This window comes from Neolamprologus multifasciatus, chromosome 15 (genome assembly GCF_963576455.1).
Source record: "Neolamprologus multifasciatus chromosome 15, fNeoMul1.2, whole genome shotgun sequence".
Lineage (NCBI taxonomy): Eukaryota > Metazoa > Chordata > Actinopteri > Cichliformes > Cichlidae > Neolamprologus > Neolamprologus multifasciatus.
This window is the reverse complement of record NC_140453.1, coordinates 26001792-26021051: the sequence shown is the minus strand read 5'-3', so window position 1 is coordinate 26021051 and position 19260 is coordinate 26001792. Positions and strand designations below refer to the sequence as shown.

The 19260-nt window shown below is 40.3% G+C and overlaps 1 protein-coding gene across 2 annotated transcripts; it reads right to left on the bottom strand.

Moving 5' to 3' along the window:
- Window positions 1-367: 367 nt before the first annotated feature.
- Window positions 368-14960, bottom strand: LOC146502232 (protein NLRC3-like). 2 transcript variants are annotated; one of them, XM_085132193.1, is made up of 12 exons: window positions 13494-14960; window positions 11032-11145; window positions 10807-10864; window positions 10342-10570; window positions 8128-9907; window positions 7878-8051; window positions 7561-7734; window positions 5745-5791; window positions 2663-5525; window positions 1315-1573; window positions 983-1096; window positions 368-717 (listed from the first exon to the last, which is right to left on the bottom strand). In XM_085132193.1, exons 1-9 carry the CDS (start codon window positions 13616-13618, stop codon window positions 4981-4983), a joined length of 3246 nt encoding a protein of 1081 aa, XP_084988319.1. In that variant the 5' UTR covers window positions 13619-14960; the 3' UTR covers window positions 368-717; window positions 983-1096; window positions 1315-1573; window positions 2663-4980. The 2 variants fall into 2 exon arrangements, with proteins under 2 accessions (XP_084988319.1, XP_084988320.1); XM_085132194.1 differs by lacking the exons at window positions 368-717; window positions 983-1096; window positions 1315-1573; ... (2 more) ...; window positions 7561-7734; window positions 7878-8051 and having other exon boundaries at window positions 8124-9907.
- Between the last annotated feature and the right edge of the window lie 4300 nt (window positions 14961-19260).

Sequence of the window (19260 nt, the reverse complement as noted above, 5' to 3'; positions counted from 1 at the left end):
ATTATTTAATCCAAGCACACAAAGACAACTTACAAACAAGCTTGTGGAGCCCCCATGGCTGCGGGACAGACGGTCAGCAGAGTCTCACTGAGCCTAGCATGGCTCTCAGTTAAATACCTTCTCCAGAAACAAAGGCAGTACACAGCTGTTTCACACCTTAAGGTTCACACTCCCTTGCTACTTCCCAGAGTCCTCGAAGAGACAAAAGACTGGTCCTCTGGAGTTCCTGTTTCCCCCAACATCCTTACTACACCCCCTACCATTTGTCTTAAGTATGAGTGTCAGACATGTTAATACAATAACATAATGTGATTAATACCTAAGTGAAAGAAATTCCTATACAGTGGTAAAAGACACAAAGTGCTGTAATAGTTGCAGCAAGCATAAAGAATCGAATGGGACTGGACATGTTATAAGTGGTCTGAAAAGTTGGTATTTGCAAATGCAGTAATAAAACATAACCTATTCAGTCTTCTCACTGATCAATACATCCATCCTTCTTCTGCTGCTTCTGATCTATATGTGGATAAAAACCTGATTCTAAAATATGTGTCATGTCTGTTTTAGATAAGTCCTGAATCGACCCTGTTGCGCTCTTACCTTGCATCATCAGGGCTCTGTTCATGTTTAAAGTCAACATGTGGACCCTTGGACCGATCGCTCTTCATGGACACACTGCTGAATACAGAAGAGTGTGGTCTCTGCTGCAGGATCTTCCTTTAAATATAGGAACACATTTATGTTAGACACCATCCTATGTGACTTGTCTTAGTACCTGTCAGTTAGAATGAGTAAGTAAATCCTCCTGCTAAAAACATAAAGCCATGGAATGGTTGGAGCGTGCTATGAAGTATTTAAACCGTGTTAAATAAAGTGGATGAAACTGGTATTTCTAAATGCAGTGCTAAAACAGCCATCCATCCATCCATTTTCTGCCCCTCTGAAACTGTAAAAAGCTGCACCTTCAGTTTGCAGTCCTTACCCGAGGTCAGACCTCTGTTCATGTTTAAAGTCGACATGTGGACCCTTGGACCACTCACTCTGCATGGACACACTGCTGGATACAGGCGAGTGTGGTCTCTGCTGCAGGCTCCTTCTGCAAACACAAGGACTCGTTTATCCTGAATAAAAACTCATTAATAACCTGAAACAGTGGTCACATGAAGAAAAACTCTGAACGCTTTTGAATTTTTGCTCTTCTAAACTTTTTTCTTTTATTAAGATAATTAAATAAATAATAATCAATATTTCTTTCAACATTGTTAAGAAATCATTTTGTCTAACAAATCTGTTTTAGTTCCTTTGACTTCTTACCTTGGATCAGCAGGATGATGTCCATCTTTGAAGTCAACATGTGGACCCTTGGACCAATCGCTCTCCATGGAGACACAACTGGGTACAGGCGAGTCCCGTTTGTGGTGTTTGATCTTCCTATTATATATAATAATTTAACTTGAGTGCTTAACTAGAAGAGATAAGATGATGTGTCATGGGCCATTTCATGGGTCATCTCACCTCTGCAGTTTGGTTCAACTCTCATGTTCCCTGCACTGATCCATAGCAGATCCCAAACCTTCACACAACATCACAGGACACATTTGTTCTGACTGTTGTCAGTAATTCAAACAATTACAAAAAGTTTGGATTCATTTTGATATTCAAAATGTAAACTGGTCTTTGTTAACATAATACCAGTATATCTTAATATCTTAACATAAAACAAACAAAGATAAGAAACACATTACAGAAAATAGCATGTGTTTGATCGTGTTTGTAAAATCAAAATTAGTGCATCTAATAACTGTTTTATTTGATTTCCTTTCATGTTGTTTTATCTTGGCGGTAGGGTTTTAATCACATTGAGCAATAAGGTTATCAGGAACCTTTTTGTGTTTTTTATACCTCAGAAAAATAAAACCTTTAACTTTGATTTTGTATGATATGAATTACAGCTGCTGATCGGTGTGATAGCATTCTGTTTGTTGTAAAAACTGTAAATGTCATTACATCAAAGGACATTTATTTATAGGTAAAAAGTTGTGTTGTTTGTTTGTTTCAAATTTCTGCATGCCATTTGGTTACTGAAGCTTCCTGTTGTGTCAAAGTCAAATTTGACTTATTAAGGATTATGTAAATGATAGAAACAGAACAAAAAACAAGTAACAAGTCTCATGGTTTTTTTTTTTATCTGGAGTGAGGTTGATCATAATACTACCAATAAACCTTTTGATGAGTCCCCCCAGTACTCAAGACCAATTAATGAAACTCATGGCTGGAAACAAAATATCTCTCCATCACAGAGGTGGTTGTAATGTGAAGGTCCCCACTCTGAAAAAAACATTTTCCAAAAATAATCATAAGGGTTGACATTTGGACGTGTTGTAGAAGACAGTTTTGAACTGAAAGCTTTTTAAAACAAATGAAATAGACTGATGGGTTGTGATAGCCCAACATAAACCAGTGAAAAGGTCATTTAGCCATCTGAATATCAGTTCTTGCAGACCAGCTTGAACTTCCGTTAGCATAACGATTTTCTAACAGAGAGCATCCTGAGATGGTCACATGAATGAAAATGCATGAACAGACAAAAATGCCCATGAACACACCTCTGCAGCAACATACAACAAAATCCTACAAAGACTTGGACGCTTTTTGGACATACCTGCTGACAGTGAAGAGGCAGGAAGCAGTTTGCGTTACTGTTTGATGGAAGAAATAATCTGTGTGAAATTAATCTTAATCAACCACTTCTAATGTAAAGCAACTAAAAGCAAGACTAAACAGGAGCTTGCTGGTCTGCAGATTCAATCTAATCTCCACATTCAGTTCTCCACAGTTTTTATTATTTAAGGTCATACAATAACCACATGCCACTGAACTTTGAACCTGCTGTTGTGGAACATTAACAGACAGTAAGACAAGCTTACAGTGGAACTTAGAATCCTTCTGGGCCTTGTCCAGAAGGGAGGTTTTACACAATCTGAGTATGTTTCTTTGTTTTTCTTACAGGTGCAGCAGTTGTCAATACATTGTGCATTTCTATTTGTATTTTATTATATTTTCTCCACCTTTCCCATGCAAAAGCTTACAGACAGGATGAAAAAAAAAGGACCAGATACATGATCAGAGGAATCGGTACTCAAGATCTGTGGTGCTGTTTATTTCTAACATTACAGCAACATTAGAGTTCTGAAATATTAAATGTGATGTATTTAAAATTGGTTAGTCTCTGTATACCCACAGAAAATTGACCATGATCAATTTTCTTATCTATTCAGTTCCCAATGAATCCATCTGTGTAAAACAGACTTAGTGGTATTAGAAGCAAGCATAAAAACTAGCGTTAATCTTGTTAATGACGTTAACGCCATAACTGCATTAACGTGGCAAATCTCTGTTAACGAGTTATCACGGATCGTCCCATTCGTGGGGCTGACCGGCGTCAACACGTTAGCGCGTTGATTAATGCTGACAGCACTAATAAAAACAGTGCATTTTGTCTGTGAAGGTTCTTCGTCATCCAGGTCATCGTAGTCAAAGGAGCTTGCAAAGAAAAGTGTCTGGACTTCTTTCGAGCTCACCCGAAACCCTGGCTGATTGGGACCCACACCCATTTTCACACCTCGGCTCAGGCGATTAGAGGATCATCAGGGGGTCCTTTTGTCCCTCTTTGGGGGGATACTCCCAATAGGTTTAAATCTGGGACTCCTCACCATTTGACCTTAGAACTGAAGAAGTTTCTCGGATGAGAGGTGAAACGTCTTCAAGCAACTTAAAGAAGTCCAGGCGCTTTTCTTTGCAAGCTCCTTTGACCATTAGTGCATTTTCTACATCACCAAAATCGATGTACGCCCCTCTGATCAGAGTTAGCTCTGTGAGCTCTGAGTATGTTCACCCATACTCAAAGAGCAGAGCCTCCACTTTGATTCAGTGGATCAAAGAAGATGAATCCATGTGAGTGTGCACGATGATCAGCTTCAAGACTGCAATCGTCATTCCAGAAGATGGGTTGAGCCTGTGTGGGTGTAATTAACACATAATTTCTCCAGAAAACAAAACAAAGGTCCATTTGTTGCCTAATCTCTGGTTTATCAGCCTGGGCACTGGGCACCCGCTTGAAGCTGACACTCTGGCAGGTGTGTCAAAAGAAACCAACACACTGCTTCAGAAGCACTGTGTCGAGGCTTGATTCTTTTGGCCAGAGTCACATGATCAATGACGTCTGAAGCTTCATTTAACTGCTTCAGTATCTGAGTCAGTGGTTTATAGGAAAGTGATTTGTCATTCGCAGCATTTGTGGAGTGTTTTGATTGTGAGAAATAGCAAACCACTGAGGAAGAGAGGAGGTTCTGTCATGTGGGAGTAATTTGAGTTGATTTTGGTCAATCAGGTGGGTTTGCCAGCTTTCTGTTCTTGTTGCTTGCCTTTGTTTTGGGTGTATTTATTTTATCTAAAATTTGAAAAACTTAAAATGTCTTAAAAAACATCTGCTTTTCATAATATACATATCATTAAAGAAATTCATTGTTAAAATAATCTTAAAATGTTATTCTACAAAATGTGCAGCAATTTACTTTGTTTACTCTTTTTCTGTGATCGTTTGTGGGACCCAGGAAGATCGTATACCTGCATCCCTACCAACTTGCATTGCAGTTTCTATGCACTGCAACCTCTTCTGTTTCGTGTGAGAGGATTTTCTCTAAGCAGGAGAAATTATCTCCAAGCAAACAAAGAGACTCGGCCATCGCACAGTGGAACAAATTCTCTTCTTAAATAAAAACCAAACAGGATAACCTTAAATGCATCATGTTTTTCACTAGTTCACACCCTGTTAAGGCCATCTTCTCTTTCTAACATGTTTCACTTTTCACCACTTTTACTTCACTCGCTGGTCAGCTTTAGGCTCTAAATCCACTTGGTTACATTTATGAAAAGATGTCCCTTTGTGTGTCCTGTCTCAGTGATGAGATTAAAGGTACACTAAGAACACAGAGAAAGTAAAGATTCAGATGACCAGAACCCAAATCCAAACCCAGCATACAGAGATTCAGTCAATGTGATGTTGAAGGTGTGGAGGTGGATCAGAGTGTCAGAGGAGACTCTGTAGAAGGACAGAGTGCCAGCAGGACAGTCCACATACACTGCTACTCTGTCAGAGACCGAGGATGAGGAGGAGTGGGAGGAGATGAATGTTTCTCTGTTATTGTGCCACACAGAGTAACCACCATCAGAGCAGCTCAGACTCCAGGACTGATCATTTCCTCCAAACCAACACTCATCACTCTTTTTTTTCCTTTGGATTCTTCTGTAACTCACTGCTATATAAACTTCTCCTTCCCACTCCAACTCCCAGTAACAGCGACCAGTCAGACCATTTCTACACAGGAGCTGAGGCCAGCAGTCAAATCTGTCTGGATGATCAGGATATGGATGGTCCTGTTTCACACGTGTCACCTTCCTGTTGTTGTCAGATAGTCTGAGGTTTCTGTTCACTGTGTTGGTGTCCACTGTGAGTTCACATGAATCTGGAAAGAAAAAGATGGAGCTGCAGTTGATAATCTGACATATTTGATGCTTTATTCTTTCTTTACTTGCTGATATGTTGCTCAGTCATAGAAAGTTTAATGATGATACTTTCTGAATGAATATATACAAGACTGTATATAAAAGATGCCTGTAGCCACTGTGAAGCTGTAGTTTTGAAGGTTTGACATAAACATTTTGTTATCATTTCTGAGACTTACACTTCAGTAGTGCAGTTTTTAGCCACTGCTCTCCACAATGGTTCACTCTGGAGGGAGAAAAACATAATGAGTTTTATCTATAATGAGTACGTACTGCTATTCAACATGAAGCACCAATTCCTGATTGATATAGAAACATGCTGAAACACAGCCAGTTTTAAATATATTCTCTTCTCAGCAGAGACTGCTATGGGTCATGCTTTCATGAAGCTAAAAAAGGGTAAAAGTGTATTCTTAAAAACCTGTGTGTGTTTGTCAGTCCCATTCACAACCGAAAGCTAAAGAAACTAAAGAGCTAAAGAAGAACCCAGCCACCCCTTGGAGGAAACTCATGTCCACCGTTAGTATCTGCAGTCTCATTCTTTCAGTCGTGATCTGGATCTGGTAGCCATAGGGGTGGATGCAAACAAAGATCGGCCGGTAAATCGATACTTTTGCTTTCATGCCCTGCTGTGTCTTCAAAACAGAGCAGAACAGAGTCTCCTCTCCAGTACTCTTGGACAGATCTTAGTGAGGCTGAGTAGTGGGATACCTCTATAATTGGAACACTGCCTTCAGTTCCCCTTCTTAAAGACAGGAACCATCACCTGACCCTGCCAACCCCGATGATCTACCCCAGACAAACAACATTACAAAGATGTGTCAACCACGACAGCCCCACCACATCCAGAACCTTAAGAAACATAAGGGGAAATCTCATCGACCAAAAATTCCCTGCCACCAAGGACTTATTTAAGACCATTAGTGAACTCAGCCTAGTGATGCCTAAGTTGTCCCCTTTAATTCCTAGACACTGCTTTCTCTAAGGATGGATATTGGAAGAATTGAGGAGGTGCCTAAAGTATTGGATCCACTGGCTGACTATATCCTCAACTGAAGTCAGAAACAACCAGTGATGAGAATAACGGCATTATAAGTAACAGCGTTACTTTTTTCAGCAATGAGAAATCTAACTAATTACTATTTTTATCGTTACAATACCGTTACCGTTACTAACAAGAAAATGCAGTGCAGTCGCATTACTATTTTTCAACAAACAGTTGGTTGAAGCTGCCTTCAGCTTACCGCACCTTATATCAGTTGCACCGAAGTAGCTGTCTACGTAAGTAATCTGGGCGCTGCCGCTTTAGGTAACTTCTACTTACTTGTAGTTACTAGTAACTTCGAGTAACTAGAAGTTGACTGAAGGTTTTCCAGAAATGCTTTGAGAAGAATCTTAAGTTCTATGCCACCCACCATCAAACTCAGTCTAAAGGTGAGTTTTTGCACAGCTACTGTAAGAACCACAGTCTTCTTGGGCTGCAGTACCTGTAAGTTGTCTCAGGAGTCCAGCGGGATAACTAAGGACTTATTCAGTTTGATGGCTCTGGTCACTTTTAGTGTCCACCATCTGATTTTGAAATTAATATTATGACACATGCCAACCACCATGAGGCCACAGCTTTATACAGACTCCTCAGCCAAGGAGTTCTATGACATGGTCCTTTTGGACTTAGTATGCCCTGTTTATCTTTCGGAAGGCTTTCAAAGCTCTGTCAAAGGTGAGAATTTAAGGTTTTGCAGACCAGGGCCTCAAACATTACCGGTACACCAATAGGACCATAGAGTTCCCTGATAGGGCATCCTCTGTTGTTCGGTATATAAGCACAAACAACAGTCAGGACTTGTTCCATGACTCCTCTGGGGTCTGCACATTTCTTTACATAGAATCGCTTTATACCTTTCCCATGAACAGAAAAAAGCAAAAAGCAAAAAGGCTAAAAAAAAACCCAAAACAAGTTAGATAAACCAACACCATGTGAACTCTTGTTCATACCTTAGATTGTCCAGTCTCCACTGAGTATTCTTCACTCCCTTAGAAAGCTCCTCCACATGAAAGTCTCCTGGATGATTGTAGCTCAAATCAAGATTTCTCAGATGGGAGGGGTTAGACCTCAAAGCCAAGACCAAAGATTCACCTCCATCTTTTGTGATCAGACAACCTGAGAGACTAAAGTTTTGAAAGAAGAAAAAAGTCCAAGATGAGCATGCATAAATAATAATATTGCAATTTAAAATAATACGTAAATCTCTCTCTCTCCCTCTCTCGCTCACACACGCACACACACACACACACACACACTGAATCATTACCTTAGAGTTTCAAGTTTACAGTGTACACTTTTTAGTCCATCAGACAGCAGCTTCACACCAGAATCTTGCAGGTCATTGTTACTCAGGTCCAGCTCTCTCAGACTAGAAGACTCGGAGCTGAGAACTGATGAAAGAGCTTTGCAGCTTCTCCACGACAAGTTACAACAGCTCAGCCTGAGAGAAAAAAATATCAATGAAGATAACAATCAAGAATGTAAAAACAAATATAATGGTTCAAAAATCGACTTACAGAGCTTTCTTGGAGGCTTTGACCACTGGCAGAAGCCTCAGAAGAGCATCCTCAGTAGCAGAGTATTTCTTCAGTTCAAATGAATCAAGATCTTCCTTTGATGACAATAAGATGAAGACCAGAGCTGACCACTGAGCAGGAGACAGTTTATCTGTAGAGAGACTTCCCGAAGTCAGAGACTGTTGGATCTCCTCCACTAGAGAACGATCATTCAGTTCATTCAGACAGTGAAACAGATTGATGCTTTTCTCTGCAGACTGATTATCACTGATCTTCTTCTTGATGTACTGGACTGTTTCCACATCAGTATTTGAACTACTTCCTGTCTGTGTCAGTAGACCTTTTAGGAGAGTCTGATTAGACTGCAGTGAAAGCCCAAGGAGGAAGCGGAGGAGCAAGTCCAGATGACCATTTGAACTCTCTAAGGCCTTGTCCACGGCACTCTGGTGGAGATGTTTTAAAGAATGCTGATCTTTTTTTTGCCGTTTCTCCAGCAGGTTGACTTCAGAGTTGCTGAAGGTCAGATGGACATGAAGAGCAGCCAGAAACTCCTGAATACTCAGATGGATGAAGCAGAATACCTTGTTCTGGTAAATTCCACTCTCCTCTTTAAAGATCTGTGTGAACACTCCTGAGTACACTGAGGCATCCTTGATAACTACTTCAAAATCTGTCAGGTCTGATTCATAGAAGATCAGGTTTCCTTTCTGCAGCTGATCAAAAGCCAGTTTTCCCAGACACTCGATCATCTTCCTGCTCTCTGGACTCCAGTGCTGATCTATCTCAGTTCCTCCATCATACTTGACCTTCTTCATTTTGGCCTGAACCACCAGGAAGTGGATGTACATCTCAGTGAGAGTCTTGGGCAGCTGTCCCCCCTCTCTAGTTTTCAGCACATCTTCCAGAACTGTAGCAGTGATCCAGCAAAAGACCGGGATGTGGCACATGATGTGGAGGCTTCGTGATTTCTTGATGTGGGAGATAATCCTGTTGGCCTGCTCCTTTTCTTTGAATCTCTTTCTGAAGTAGTCCTCCTTCTGCGGGTCACTGAATCCTCTGACCTCTGTCACCATGCCAACACATGAAGGAGGGAGCTGATTGGCTGCTGCAGGTCTTGTGGTTATCCAGAGGCGAGCAGAGGGAACAAGTTTTCCCCTGATGAGGTTTATCAGCAGCACATCCACTGAGGTGGACTCTGTAACATTAGTCAGGGTCTCGGTTTTGTGGAAGTCCAGAGGAAGTCGACACTCATCCAGACCATCAAAGATGAACACAACCTGGAAGTCTTCAAAGCTGCAGATTCCTGCTTCTTTGATTTCAGTAAAGAAGTGATGAACAAGTTCCACCAAGCTGAACTTTTTCTCTTTCAGCACATTCAGCTCTCTGAAAGTGAATGGAAACATGAACTGGATGTCCTGGTTGGCTTTGTCTTCAGCCCAGTCCAGAGTGAACTTCTGTGTTAAGACTGTTTTCCCAATGCCAGCCACTCCCTTTGTCAGCACTGTTCTGTTTGGTTCATCTCTTCCAGGTGAGGCTTTAAATATATCTTCTTGTCTGATTGCAGTTTCTGGTCTGTTCAGTTTCCTGGATACAGTTTCAATCTGTCTGATCTCATGTTCATCATTGACTCCTGCAGTCCCTCCCTCTGTGATGTACAGCTCTGTGTAGATCTGATTCAGAAGGGTTGAGCTTCCTGCTTTAGCAATCCCCTCAAACACACACTTGAACTTCTTTTTCAGATTAGACTTCAGGTTGTTTTGGCACTTTGCAGCACGAGTTCCTAAATTAATAATTAAAAAACAAACAAACACTAGAATTGATTAGAATATTTGCCATGGTGTTTCCTTTATTTAAGAACTGACAGGATTACCTTGGATTCCCTCAGCTCTCTGTAATTCACCTACCCTCTGCCTATCACCTACTTTAGCCATTGATTTATGGGCTTTCCTGATGTAATCAACCATCTATAATGTAGTATGTCTGACCACAAAAGTTATAGATAAACAAATGGAAACATAAAAACAAAAGATGCATAAATGTTTATATCTCTATCATGCACCAGGGTGTTGTGTTAATCATGGCGCACATCATTTATGTTTCGATAAAGAAAAATTTATAGATCCAACAGAGTGTTTCTCAGACTGTGGGGCATAGAACAGCTGGGGTTGTAGACAAACTTGAGGAAATGCTGTGCATGTGTTCAAATCCTCTTACTGCTCTGCAGACACTCAGCCAGCTTCTCCTGCTTCATTTTCCTAAGGAATCGCAGCGTGATCTTCAAAAATGACTCTCTACTGCTCCTCCTCTGTTCTTCATCCTCAGCCTCCAGCACCTCCTCATCCTCCCTCTGACACTCTAACCATTCTGGATAGTCTGAAAGCACGACCTTCCTCATCTTCTTCAGCTCATTCTTTAAAAAACTGAACATTTTGTCCTCCAGCGTCTGGAAAAAGGATAGAACTTAGAACTTTAAACTTATTTTCAGTCATTTCCGGTTTCATCTATTACGGTTTTGACAAAATTAGGACCATATATTCCACATTATAACCTTCATAATGTTTTTAACTAAATTAATCTAGTAATTCTCTCACTGAGTCTCATGTTTAAGGAGAGATGGAAACTAAATTACTTTTTCCTCATTGATGTGATATTAAACTGTTGACTCTTGAATCTTCTCACCGTAAATATGGAGTCCAGATCAGACTGACCACTGAGAGTCTCTGAGCTCTGCAAAACACTGCAAAAACGCTCAATGTTAGCATATGTGCAGTTTGTTAAAGGTGTTGCTTTTTGTAATGATGAGTCTTGGTATGAACACAAAGTGATCACTAATGCAAGTCCTGGTCTTGCTGTTGGACATGACGTTTTTAAAGAAGAAACACAATCAACAGTTTCAGTTCTCACCCTGTAACAAAAGACCGCTCTCTGTTTGAAAAGGTTATTGGTTGAATCATAGATCGGTCACTCTTCATTGACACACAGCTCAGTGAAGTAGACAACAGTGTCTCCTTATTGATTCTGAAATGAGAAAATAAAGAATACCATGCGTGTGTTATTTAAGGTATTCACAGCAAATGTTGGTATTCTAATGAAACAGATAATATTGCATGTGTACAGGTCTGTTAAGAATTAAAAATAATTCACTCGACTCTCGTTAGCACAAAATCTTTGGTTCTCCGGGACTACTTGTTTTATAGAATGATTTTAAAACTTTATTGATTAAGCTGTTCATAGCTACAAACTATGATTCGGAGTGGGGTTTGATATTTGGGGGAACCTTAAGGTTCAGTACCTAAGAATAGGTCCCCAACTGATTTCCACTGTAAGCTCAAATAGATTTTACTCCCGTCTTCCTCAGATGGCCATCCCTCCCTGAGCCTGATTCTGCTAGAGGTTTCTTCCTTTTCAAAGGGAGTTTTTCCTTCCCACTGTCACCAAGTGCTTGCTCATTGGGGCTCCTCTAATTGCTGGTGTTTTTTCTGTGTTGTAGAATTTTTACCTCATATCTTGTTGTGTGTGTTTGGCACTGAATTGAACTGGAAAAGCTCCTTTGTATTGGAGGTGCAGAACATGGTCCACTCAGTCAGAAAATTGGAATAGTACTGAATTTCTGCCAGAGGTGGGAACTGAACATCCCTGTGCACTCTGTATGTTTGGCTATACCAGCTCTGTCCAGGATCCTACCCGCCACCTAATCCAGCTCAGGTGTCAGCTGTTTCTCTCCTCACCTGAGTATTTAACTTATGTGGCTGCAGGGATGATCATTTAATTATTTTTCATATCAGGAAGTCCGTTCCTCCCAATCACCCCTCTAGGTCTTTGTCACATGTCTCCTCATTTTGTTAAATAACTTGTTCACCTTTGGCCTTCCATACCAGTGTTCTTCATGTCTCTTTTACACACAGAGCAATTTTCAGTTCTCCGTACAAAAGGTCTTTGGGATGTGTCCATAATCCGTTCTTATGACATGGCTAACTCAGCACACTCGTCTTTGTTTGAGGATGGTGTAGATGGCTGGTAGTCCTGTTCTGGCAAGTATCTCTGTGTTGGTGACCTTGTCTTTACATGGTATGCCAAACATAGAACTTTGGTCTTTCCTTCAAACTAAGCAGATTCCTTCAGTGCTGTCTTTAAACACATGATTTAAAAGTAAGGAAAAGAAAAATGCTGAAAAATGTTGGGGCATGCACACATCCTTCTTTGACACCAAGGCAAAGGGGTTGGACAAGGGTCTGTCAATAAATGCTATAAGTAAACTGTTACTCTGCATTTGTTGTGACGTTGTCACAATGAAAAAATCATATCAGCTGATCTTTTTGGTGTGAAGCTGCACTGGGAGTCTGGGTAAACTCTGGCAGCCATTTTGTTTGCAGTTTTTCTGGTGCAATGCACAAAAACAACTTTCCAACAATACTCAACAACAAAATTCCTCAAAAGTGTCTGCTTCTGTCTCCTGTTTGGTTGATGGTACCATTTGTCATATGTTATGGAACAGCTGCCTCTTTCCAACATTAACAGAGTGAAGAGGGTCTAAAAGGGTTTGTGCATCAATCACATGTAACATCAAGACAACCTTGTCTTATTATCACAGGGTTTAAACTCTAGAATGATTTGCAGACTCACTAAATCACTCGCTCTGTTTAATTCTCTTGTTAAAATTCGTGGAGCCTCATTGAGCCTCTGAATAACTGTAATTATTTTCTTTAACATGTTATTTATTGTCATCACTGAACAAAAATCAATTAAAATTTTGTAAGTGAAGAATGTGCATGTTTGTCTTCATCTTTGAATATAATGGGTTGAATCATAGATTGATTACTCTATCTACTACACCGGTGGATGAAGGAGGGGCTTGTGTTTTCTGATAGAAAAAAAAAACAGGGACTGCATAGTGAGCACAGTAGCACAGTGAGTTTGGATTCAAAGCAGCTGCAACAATTTCCAGTAACCAACTGAAAAACACAACCCCCCCCCCCCCCCCCCCAAAAAACTGTAGAACCAATTTATAGCAACCAATCCATTGTGTATTTTCTACCTGGTGTGTAAGTAGATGACACGGTAAAAAACAGATTATGGTGTTTTGTGAGACTAAACACAGGAACACAGCAGCAGAAATAAGTTTGTGTACTGGCAGCAATTTGATGTTTGTCTCTCTCAAGATTTAAAACTCTGACTTATTTTTGTTTTTTAACTGAGGTTGTTGCATTAAGAAAAGGTGATGACCACACAGATGTAGTGACTGCAGAGAGTTCACATGTCAGAGAGTTAAACAGTTGGTTCGTTTGATTTCTGTGTCTCTGATCATGACAAACACAGGTGACTGTGACCTGGAGAAGGGTCCTGACAGCTAGAGACGGTCCTCTCACCTCAGAGCTTTGGTCTTGCTGTCATGTTCCCCACACGGAGTGGATTTAGAGGGAGGGACTCCCTCCTCTCTGTGCTCACACTGATCCATAGCAGAAGCCACACCTTTACACAGACACAGCAACATTAATATCACCACATATATTAGTTCACACACACACACACATCACATGGATTTAAACATCTATAATATTTTGTCTGAAAACAGAATCCAAACATCTTCTCCTGTGTGCCTTCAGTCGGTCTTCAGCAGTGTTGGGGAGTAACAGAATACATGTACCGCCGTTACGTATTTAAAATACAAAATATGAGTAACTGTACAGTTTAAAAAGGTGGTATTCAGAATACAATTACTTTGTTGAAATAAAGGGATAACACGGTGGTCAGGAACAGGAAAAGATCTTTTCCTGTTTCATATGTTAGGCTATGCCCTCTCTATTTATGATAATTCCATGCCGGTGGAAACCCAAACAAAACACGCATTAAGAGGCTCAAATGGCTGTGTCTCAATCTAGCGTCTCATAATGACGTGAATAAATATTTTTATTTATTTAATATGAAGGCAATAGACAGAGTGTTACAGGCATTGCCCTAAAGAATGTAGCCTCATGGGCAGTATAGTCCGTGCTGCAGGAAGAATGGACTGCCATACCCGCTATGTGTCTGTGAGCGAGGGAGGGAGAAAAAGGAGAGTCGAAAAGTACAAGTTGTCACCGAGCAGAAACGGGAGATGGAAGCATGTAAATATAATAATAACCACTGCAGCCAAAAAGAGTGCCTGATGAGCCCAGTTGTAAGTAAGCTATTAAGAGTCGGCTGTACACTTTTTTCGTGTTTTCCTCAGCAACAATGAGTTCAGTTGGAGCAGCCTTTCAACGCCTCTCTCTGTCTCTCGCTAGCAAAGTTGACCCAGACAACAAAGTAAAGCAAGTTAAGTTACGAGCCCGACACGGAACCAGACGTTTTAGCCAGCGGTCCCTTTACTACGTTTTGGAGCCGCAGACCTGTTTTATATACACGCGGAATAGTTTTCTATACAACCTTACCTAATGTCCACCCTACTGTTACTCATTTTATATTAAGATTTAAAACTCTAGTTGGTAATGGTATGGCGAGTAGCCTTCAGTAATAGTAATAAATCACACAGCAATAGTACATTCATGTAGTTGTAAAAAAGCATGATAATATATTAAGTAATCCAATGTATTCAGAATACATTACTCTTATTGAGTAACGTAACGGAATACATTACAAAATACATTTTGGGGCATGTATTTTGTAATCTGTAGTGGAATACATTTTAAAAATAACCTTCCCAACACTGGTCTTCAGTGTTACCTGATGGTTCGAACACTTAAAAGTAAATGAATCACTGTAAAGTTATTGTTCCTAAACAATAAGAAATTCTTTTTTCTCTTCATGTTTTATACCAACAAACAGCAAACAGCCAATCAGCATCATGAAACAGCCTTCTCTGGAAAGACTCACCTGCTGAGCTCACTTCATACCCTTTCCACCTTCATGTGTGGAAGAAATATTTTGAGAAAAGAAGCTGCTCAGTCTCTTACTCAGTCCTGGTGTCTGAGCGATTGATCTAAGGACTCTGTCACAAGCTCACAACTACAGATTACAAAAAAACCCCAAAGACATCCGACCAGCCTCACCTGTGGAAAGAAACCCAGTCAGTGTCAGAGAAAACACATAGGGGATTATGGACTTAGACATGATCTTGACCATGTCTACATTCCTAAATGCACTGAGTACATACAGCAAGCAGCAGTTCTCCCTAACACAAAGCCTTGATGATGTCAGAGGTCAGAAGAGAATGGGCAGACAGCTGTGAGCTGACAGGAAGGCAACAGTAGGCAACAGTAAGTAAAATAACTACACGCTACAACCAAGGTATGCAGAAGAGCATGCCTGAACACACACTTACAGCAGATGGGCTACAGCAGCAGAAGAGCACACAATAGAAAATTGGAAAACCAGTTCCATGTCCTAAACACCAAAACTGTAGGGGGAGCAGAAGGGAACATAAGATAGAGATACCAGGACATTTTACTCTCAAAAAGTCACTTTTTAACCACTTTTTTAATGGCTGTTTCAGATAAACAAGCTAGAGGGCTGAAATTTGATCTGCACGTGCTCAGTAGGATTCTCTCTGTGTGGAAAAAGAGCAGGATCATCTCAGCATAGCAGAAGTTTTATAAAAACTAAATTAAAAAACTTTTTCATTATATATAGATGGGTTGGTGTGTGTGTGTGTGTACACATATATTGCCTTTGCTCAATAGAATACAAGATGTATTCATGGCTGCAGGATCATAAGCACTCTGAGTTTGCTGACAATCAGAAAATCAGCACAATTACATTTTCAAAGGGGTTATTAAATGTGTTGTTCTAAAAGCAGCTCATCTATAAAATCTGTTATCTGTGTTCTGTCAGAGCTGATTTACAGCAGACTGGTGTCTTAAAAGGTTAAACAGCTCTCTGATATGACAGCTGATATCCAAAACATTTTTAAACATATACAAAAAATCTAAACAAAAGTCACATGTACAGCAGTAATCTGATTTATTAGATGAACAGTAATATGACTAAAGTTTTTCAGGGTTACACTTTGTGTTGTTAGTGCATAGGCTATATCAGACTGGTAGCTACACATGTGTCTTACATCTAAATGTAAATGCTGGATTTCAAGCAGAAGTCTGTGAATTATGAAGAAAAACATAGAAATGCTCCGGCCTCGACCTACTTCTACTTCAACAATCAAAACAACTTTATTGTCCACGTTTGGAGGACAAAATGCCTCACAGCACATCTCACGTGCCCAAACAGACCCTGAGATGCAGCTACTTAAACATTTATCGATAAAATATTAAACATAAAAACATTCATAATAATGTTATGTTAGTTTATGAAAATGCTGGATTTGTTCGGCACTGCGTGGACATCGGGTCCACACTGACGTCACATAAATGACTGCAGTCACTGACACCGAGGCGGACACACACCGACCTGTTTGATCTTAACAGATACTCAAAGGGTCTCGATTTCTGACATTTCTATGGTAACACGGTTACAGCAGTAATCTGACAGCACGAGCAGAACCTCGGAGACAAACACCGGCACGCGAACCTCACTCACCTACACAGATAGGAAAGACGCTCCGCGGAACAGCAGCCGGACAAAGTGAAAGTAAACCGATCAGGAAGTAGAGGGAGAAGAGGGAGGGTTCCCTTCTACAACGTCACATTTAAACAGCTGGAGACAGCACGGTCTGCTACAGTATTCACTGTGACTCGGTTTAATCTGGAACATAACAGATCAAACATGGAGTCATTCTCCTCACCGATGTATCAAAATAAAGGCTCAAAGAGACAGCTCGTCTTATTTAAACATACAAACGTTTCTGTGAGTCCTGACGGTTTGAATAGATCCCTCCTCACAGCAAGTTCAAAGAGAAATATATCACACTTCACAGAAACTCAGACACATTTAGGTAAAATCACGATGATAAAAATTCACTGTACATCAGACATTCCTGCATATAACAGCCTTAGAGAAAAAATATGTAAAATCACATCATAGCAACAGGATTCAGTTTTACCTGAACTGTAAGGTTTGAGTTTAATTTGTGTCGGAGATGTGATGCTTGTATTCCAGTGGTCTGGAAAAATCTGCCAGGCGACCTGAGCTGTCCCAGTTCTCTGAATTCTAAGGAAAGGAGCGTCAATGCTTCCTTTATTGCCTTCTTTTGAAAAGGACACACTGCACCACCCTTTATGATCATATTATTACTGAATATATAAGTAGACGTCACATGTGCCAAATATGGCTGCTCTCCAACCTCAGACAGAATAAAGGTGGAATTATGGAGGTGCTCGATTACCTTAATCATTTTTTTACACTTTATATTTATTATTTTTTATTTAATATTTTTAAAAAATATTTAAAACCCTCTTATACTGACAGTCTTCATCATGGTAGACAGTTACAAGCCATCTCTCTCTCTCTCTAGTATGACAAATGACTGCACAACAACCTAAAAATTAAAATAGTTTTTATGCCTGATCACGTGTGTCATTGCTGACAGTTTACCTACATACAGTGGGCTTTGATCAGTGGTTGTTGATCAATGGTCATGACAATTTGCATAATTACGATTAAGGAACTGACCTCCCAGCCCATTGTTCCTCCAGTGGGCTGGTTTCAGACATGCAAATGTACTGTTTATAAGATTGGAGAAACCAGCTGAGAGTCAGCTGAGACTGAAGAAGTCACTTGGATGAGTGACGAAACGTTTCTCCCACTGAAAATGCTAAGTCCAGATGAACTTTTGGAGATTTACCTGGATGATTGAGCATGCTTTGCAAGTGCCATTTTCAAGTGCCTTCATCATTTCAAATGTTAATAACTAAAGACAGTATTTTGGCTGTTGTGTAGACTCACAACTTAAATAAGCAAAGTGCTGTAAGGAGAAAAACCTCAGGAAAGCAAAGAATCACGGGCCCAGAGTTAATTCATGTACATGGGCGATTTCCGAGCACGGATCTGTCAACTACAGAGCCGTGCAGGAAAATGCGCGCCAGGCATCTGCTCAAACTTTATTATATACTGTCTTACTCACGTAACACTCATGGGTGGAGTACAAGTTAGGAAAAAACAACTTCTTATCTGGTGATTGCATACGAGGCTGCACAGGATGCAGCCTTGCAAGACAAAGATGGACAAGTTGATTAACGATCTTGTAGTGGGTTAAAACAATACATGTGGGTGTTGTCTAAACTTGAGCAACTTCCTCATGTGGTCACTTTGTTCCAGTTAAAGAATCTGCTGACACGCTATGTACAAGCATTTCTGTGAAATTCAAATAAGCTAAACATAGGCGATTATCACAGTTGAATATTAATAAAATTTAAAATCTTTTAACAAGTACATACAGCATACATAAATTAAATGTTTTAAAAATTACATTTATTCAAAACCGACATCGGGATTTGGGTTGTGAGAGCATCTGTGTTGAATTTAGAAGCCATGCCCAAAGTTCACTCTGACGCCTCTGTCTAAATGGAAGGACCATAACTGCGTGTGTATATGCAAGTGTGTAAAAACTGCAGATAGTAAGATTAACAGCAACAGTATTTTGTCTCTATCTGCCATTGTAGAAATTCATCCCATGTAAACAAGGGGGGTGTCCAAATTCATAGGCTGCATCCTCCTGAGGATGCAGTCTACGTGGGCTGGATCCTCTAAAGGCCAAGTAGGCCAGAAGTAAGTGGCTGTGAAATTGGACGGTCTAGCCTTCAGTTTTGCATCACCAGCTGTCTCAGTGGAGTTTAATAAACTCAGCTGTCTGCTCCTTGCTATCTTACACAGCATGTCTTTTATCCTGTCTTCCTTCTCTCACCCCAACCGGTCGCAGCAGATGGCCGCCCCTCCCTGAGCCTGGTTCTGCCGGAGGTTTCTTCCTGTTAAAAGGGAGTTTTTCCTTCCCACTGTCGCCAAAGTGCTTGCTCATAGGGGGTCATATGATTGTTGGGCTTTTCTCTGTATCTATGAAGCGCCTTGAGGCGACATTTGTTGTGATTTGGCGCTATATAAATAAAATTGAATTGAATTGAAATTGAATTGAATTACAGAGTCCTGCAAGGGACAATGGGGAAAAATAAAAAAATAAATATGAACTTTTGCAAGCTCCCGAGTTACTTTTGTGAGATCTGGCAAAAGTAACACGGGAGCACACAAAAGATCCTGCTACTTTTTGAT

Coding starts and splice junctions, on each gene's coding strand:
- LOC146502232 (XM_085132193.1), bottom strand. CDS start 13,618: ATGTTGCTGTGTCTGTGTAAAGGTGTGGCTTCTGCTATGGATCAGTGT. Junction 10,571..10,806: donor ATCTGGACTCCATATTTACG/GTGAGAAGATTC, acceptor TCCTTTTTCCAG/ACGCTGGAGGACAAAATGTT. Junction 5,526..5,744: donor AAAAACTGCACTACTGAAGT/GTAAGTCTCAGA, acceptor TTTTCTTTCCAG/ATTCATGTGAACTCACAGTG.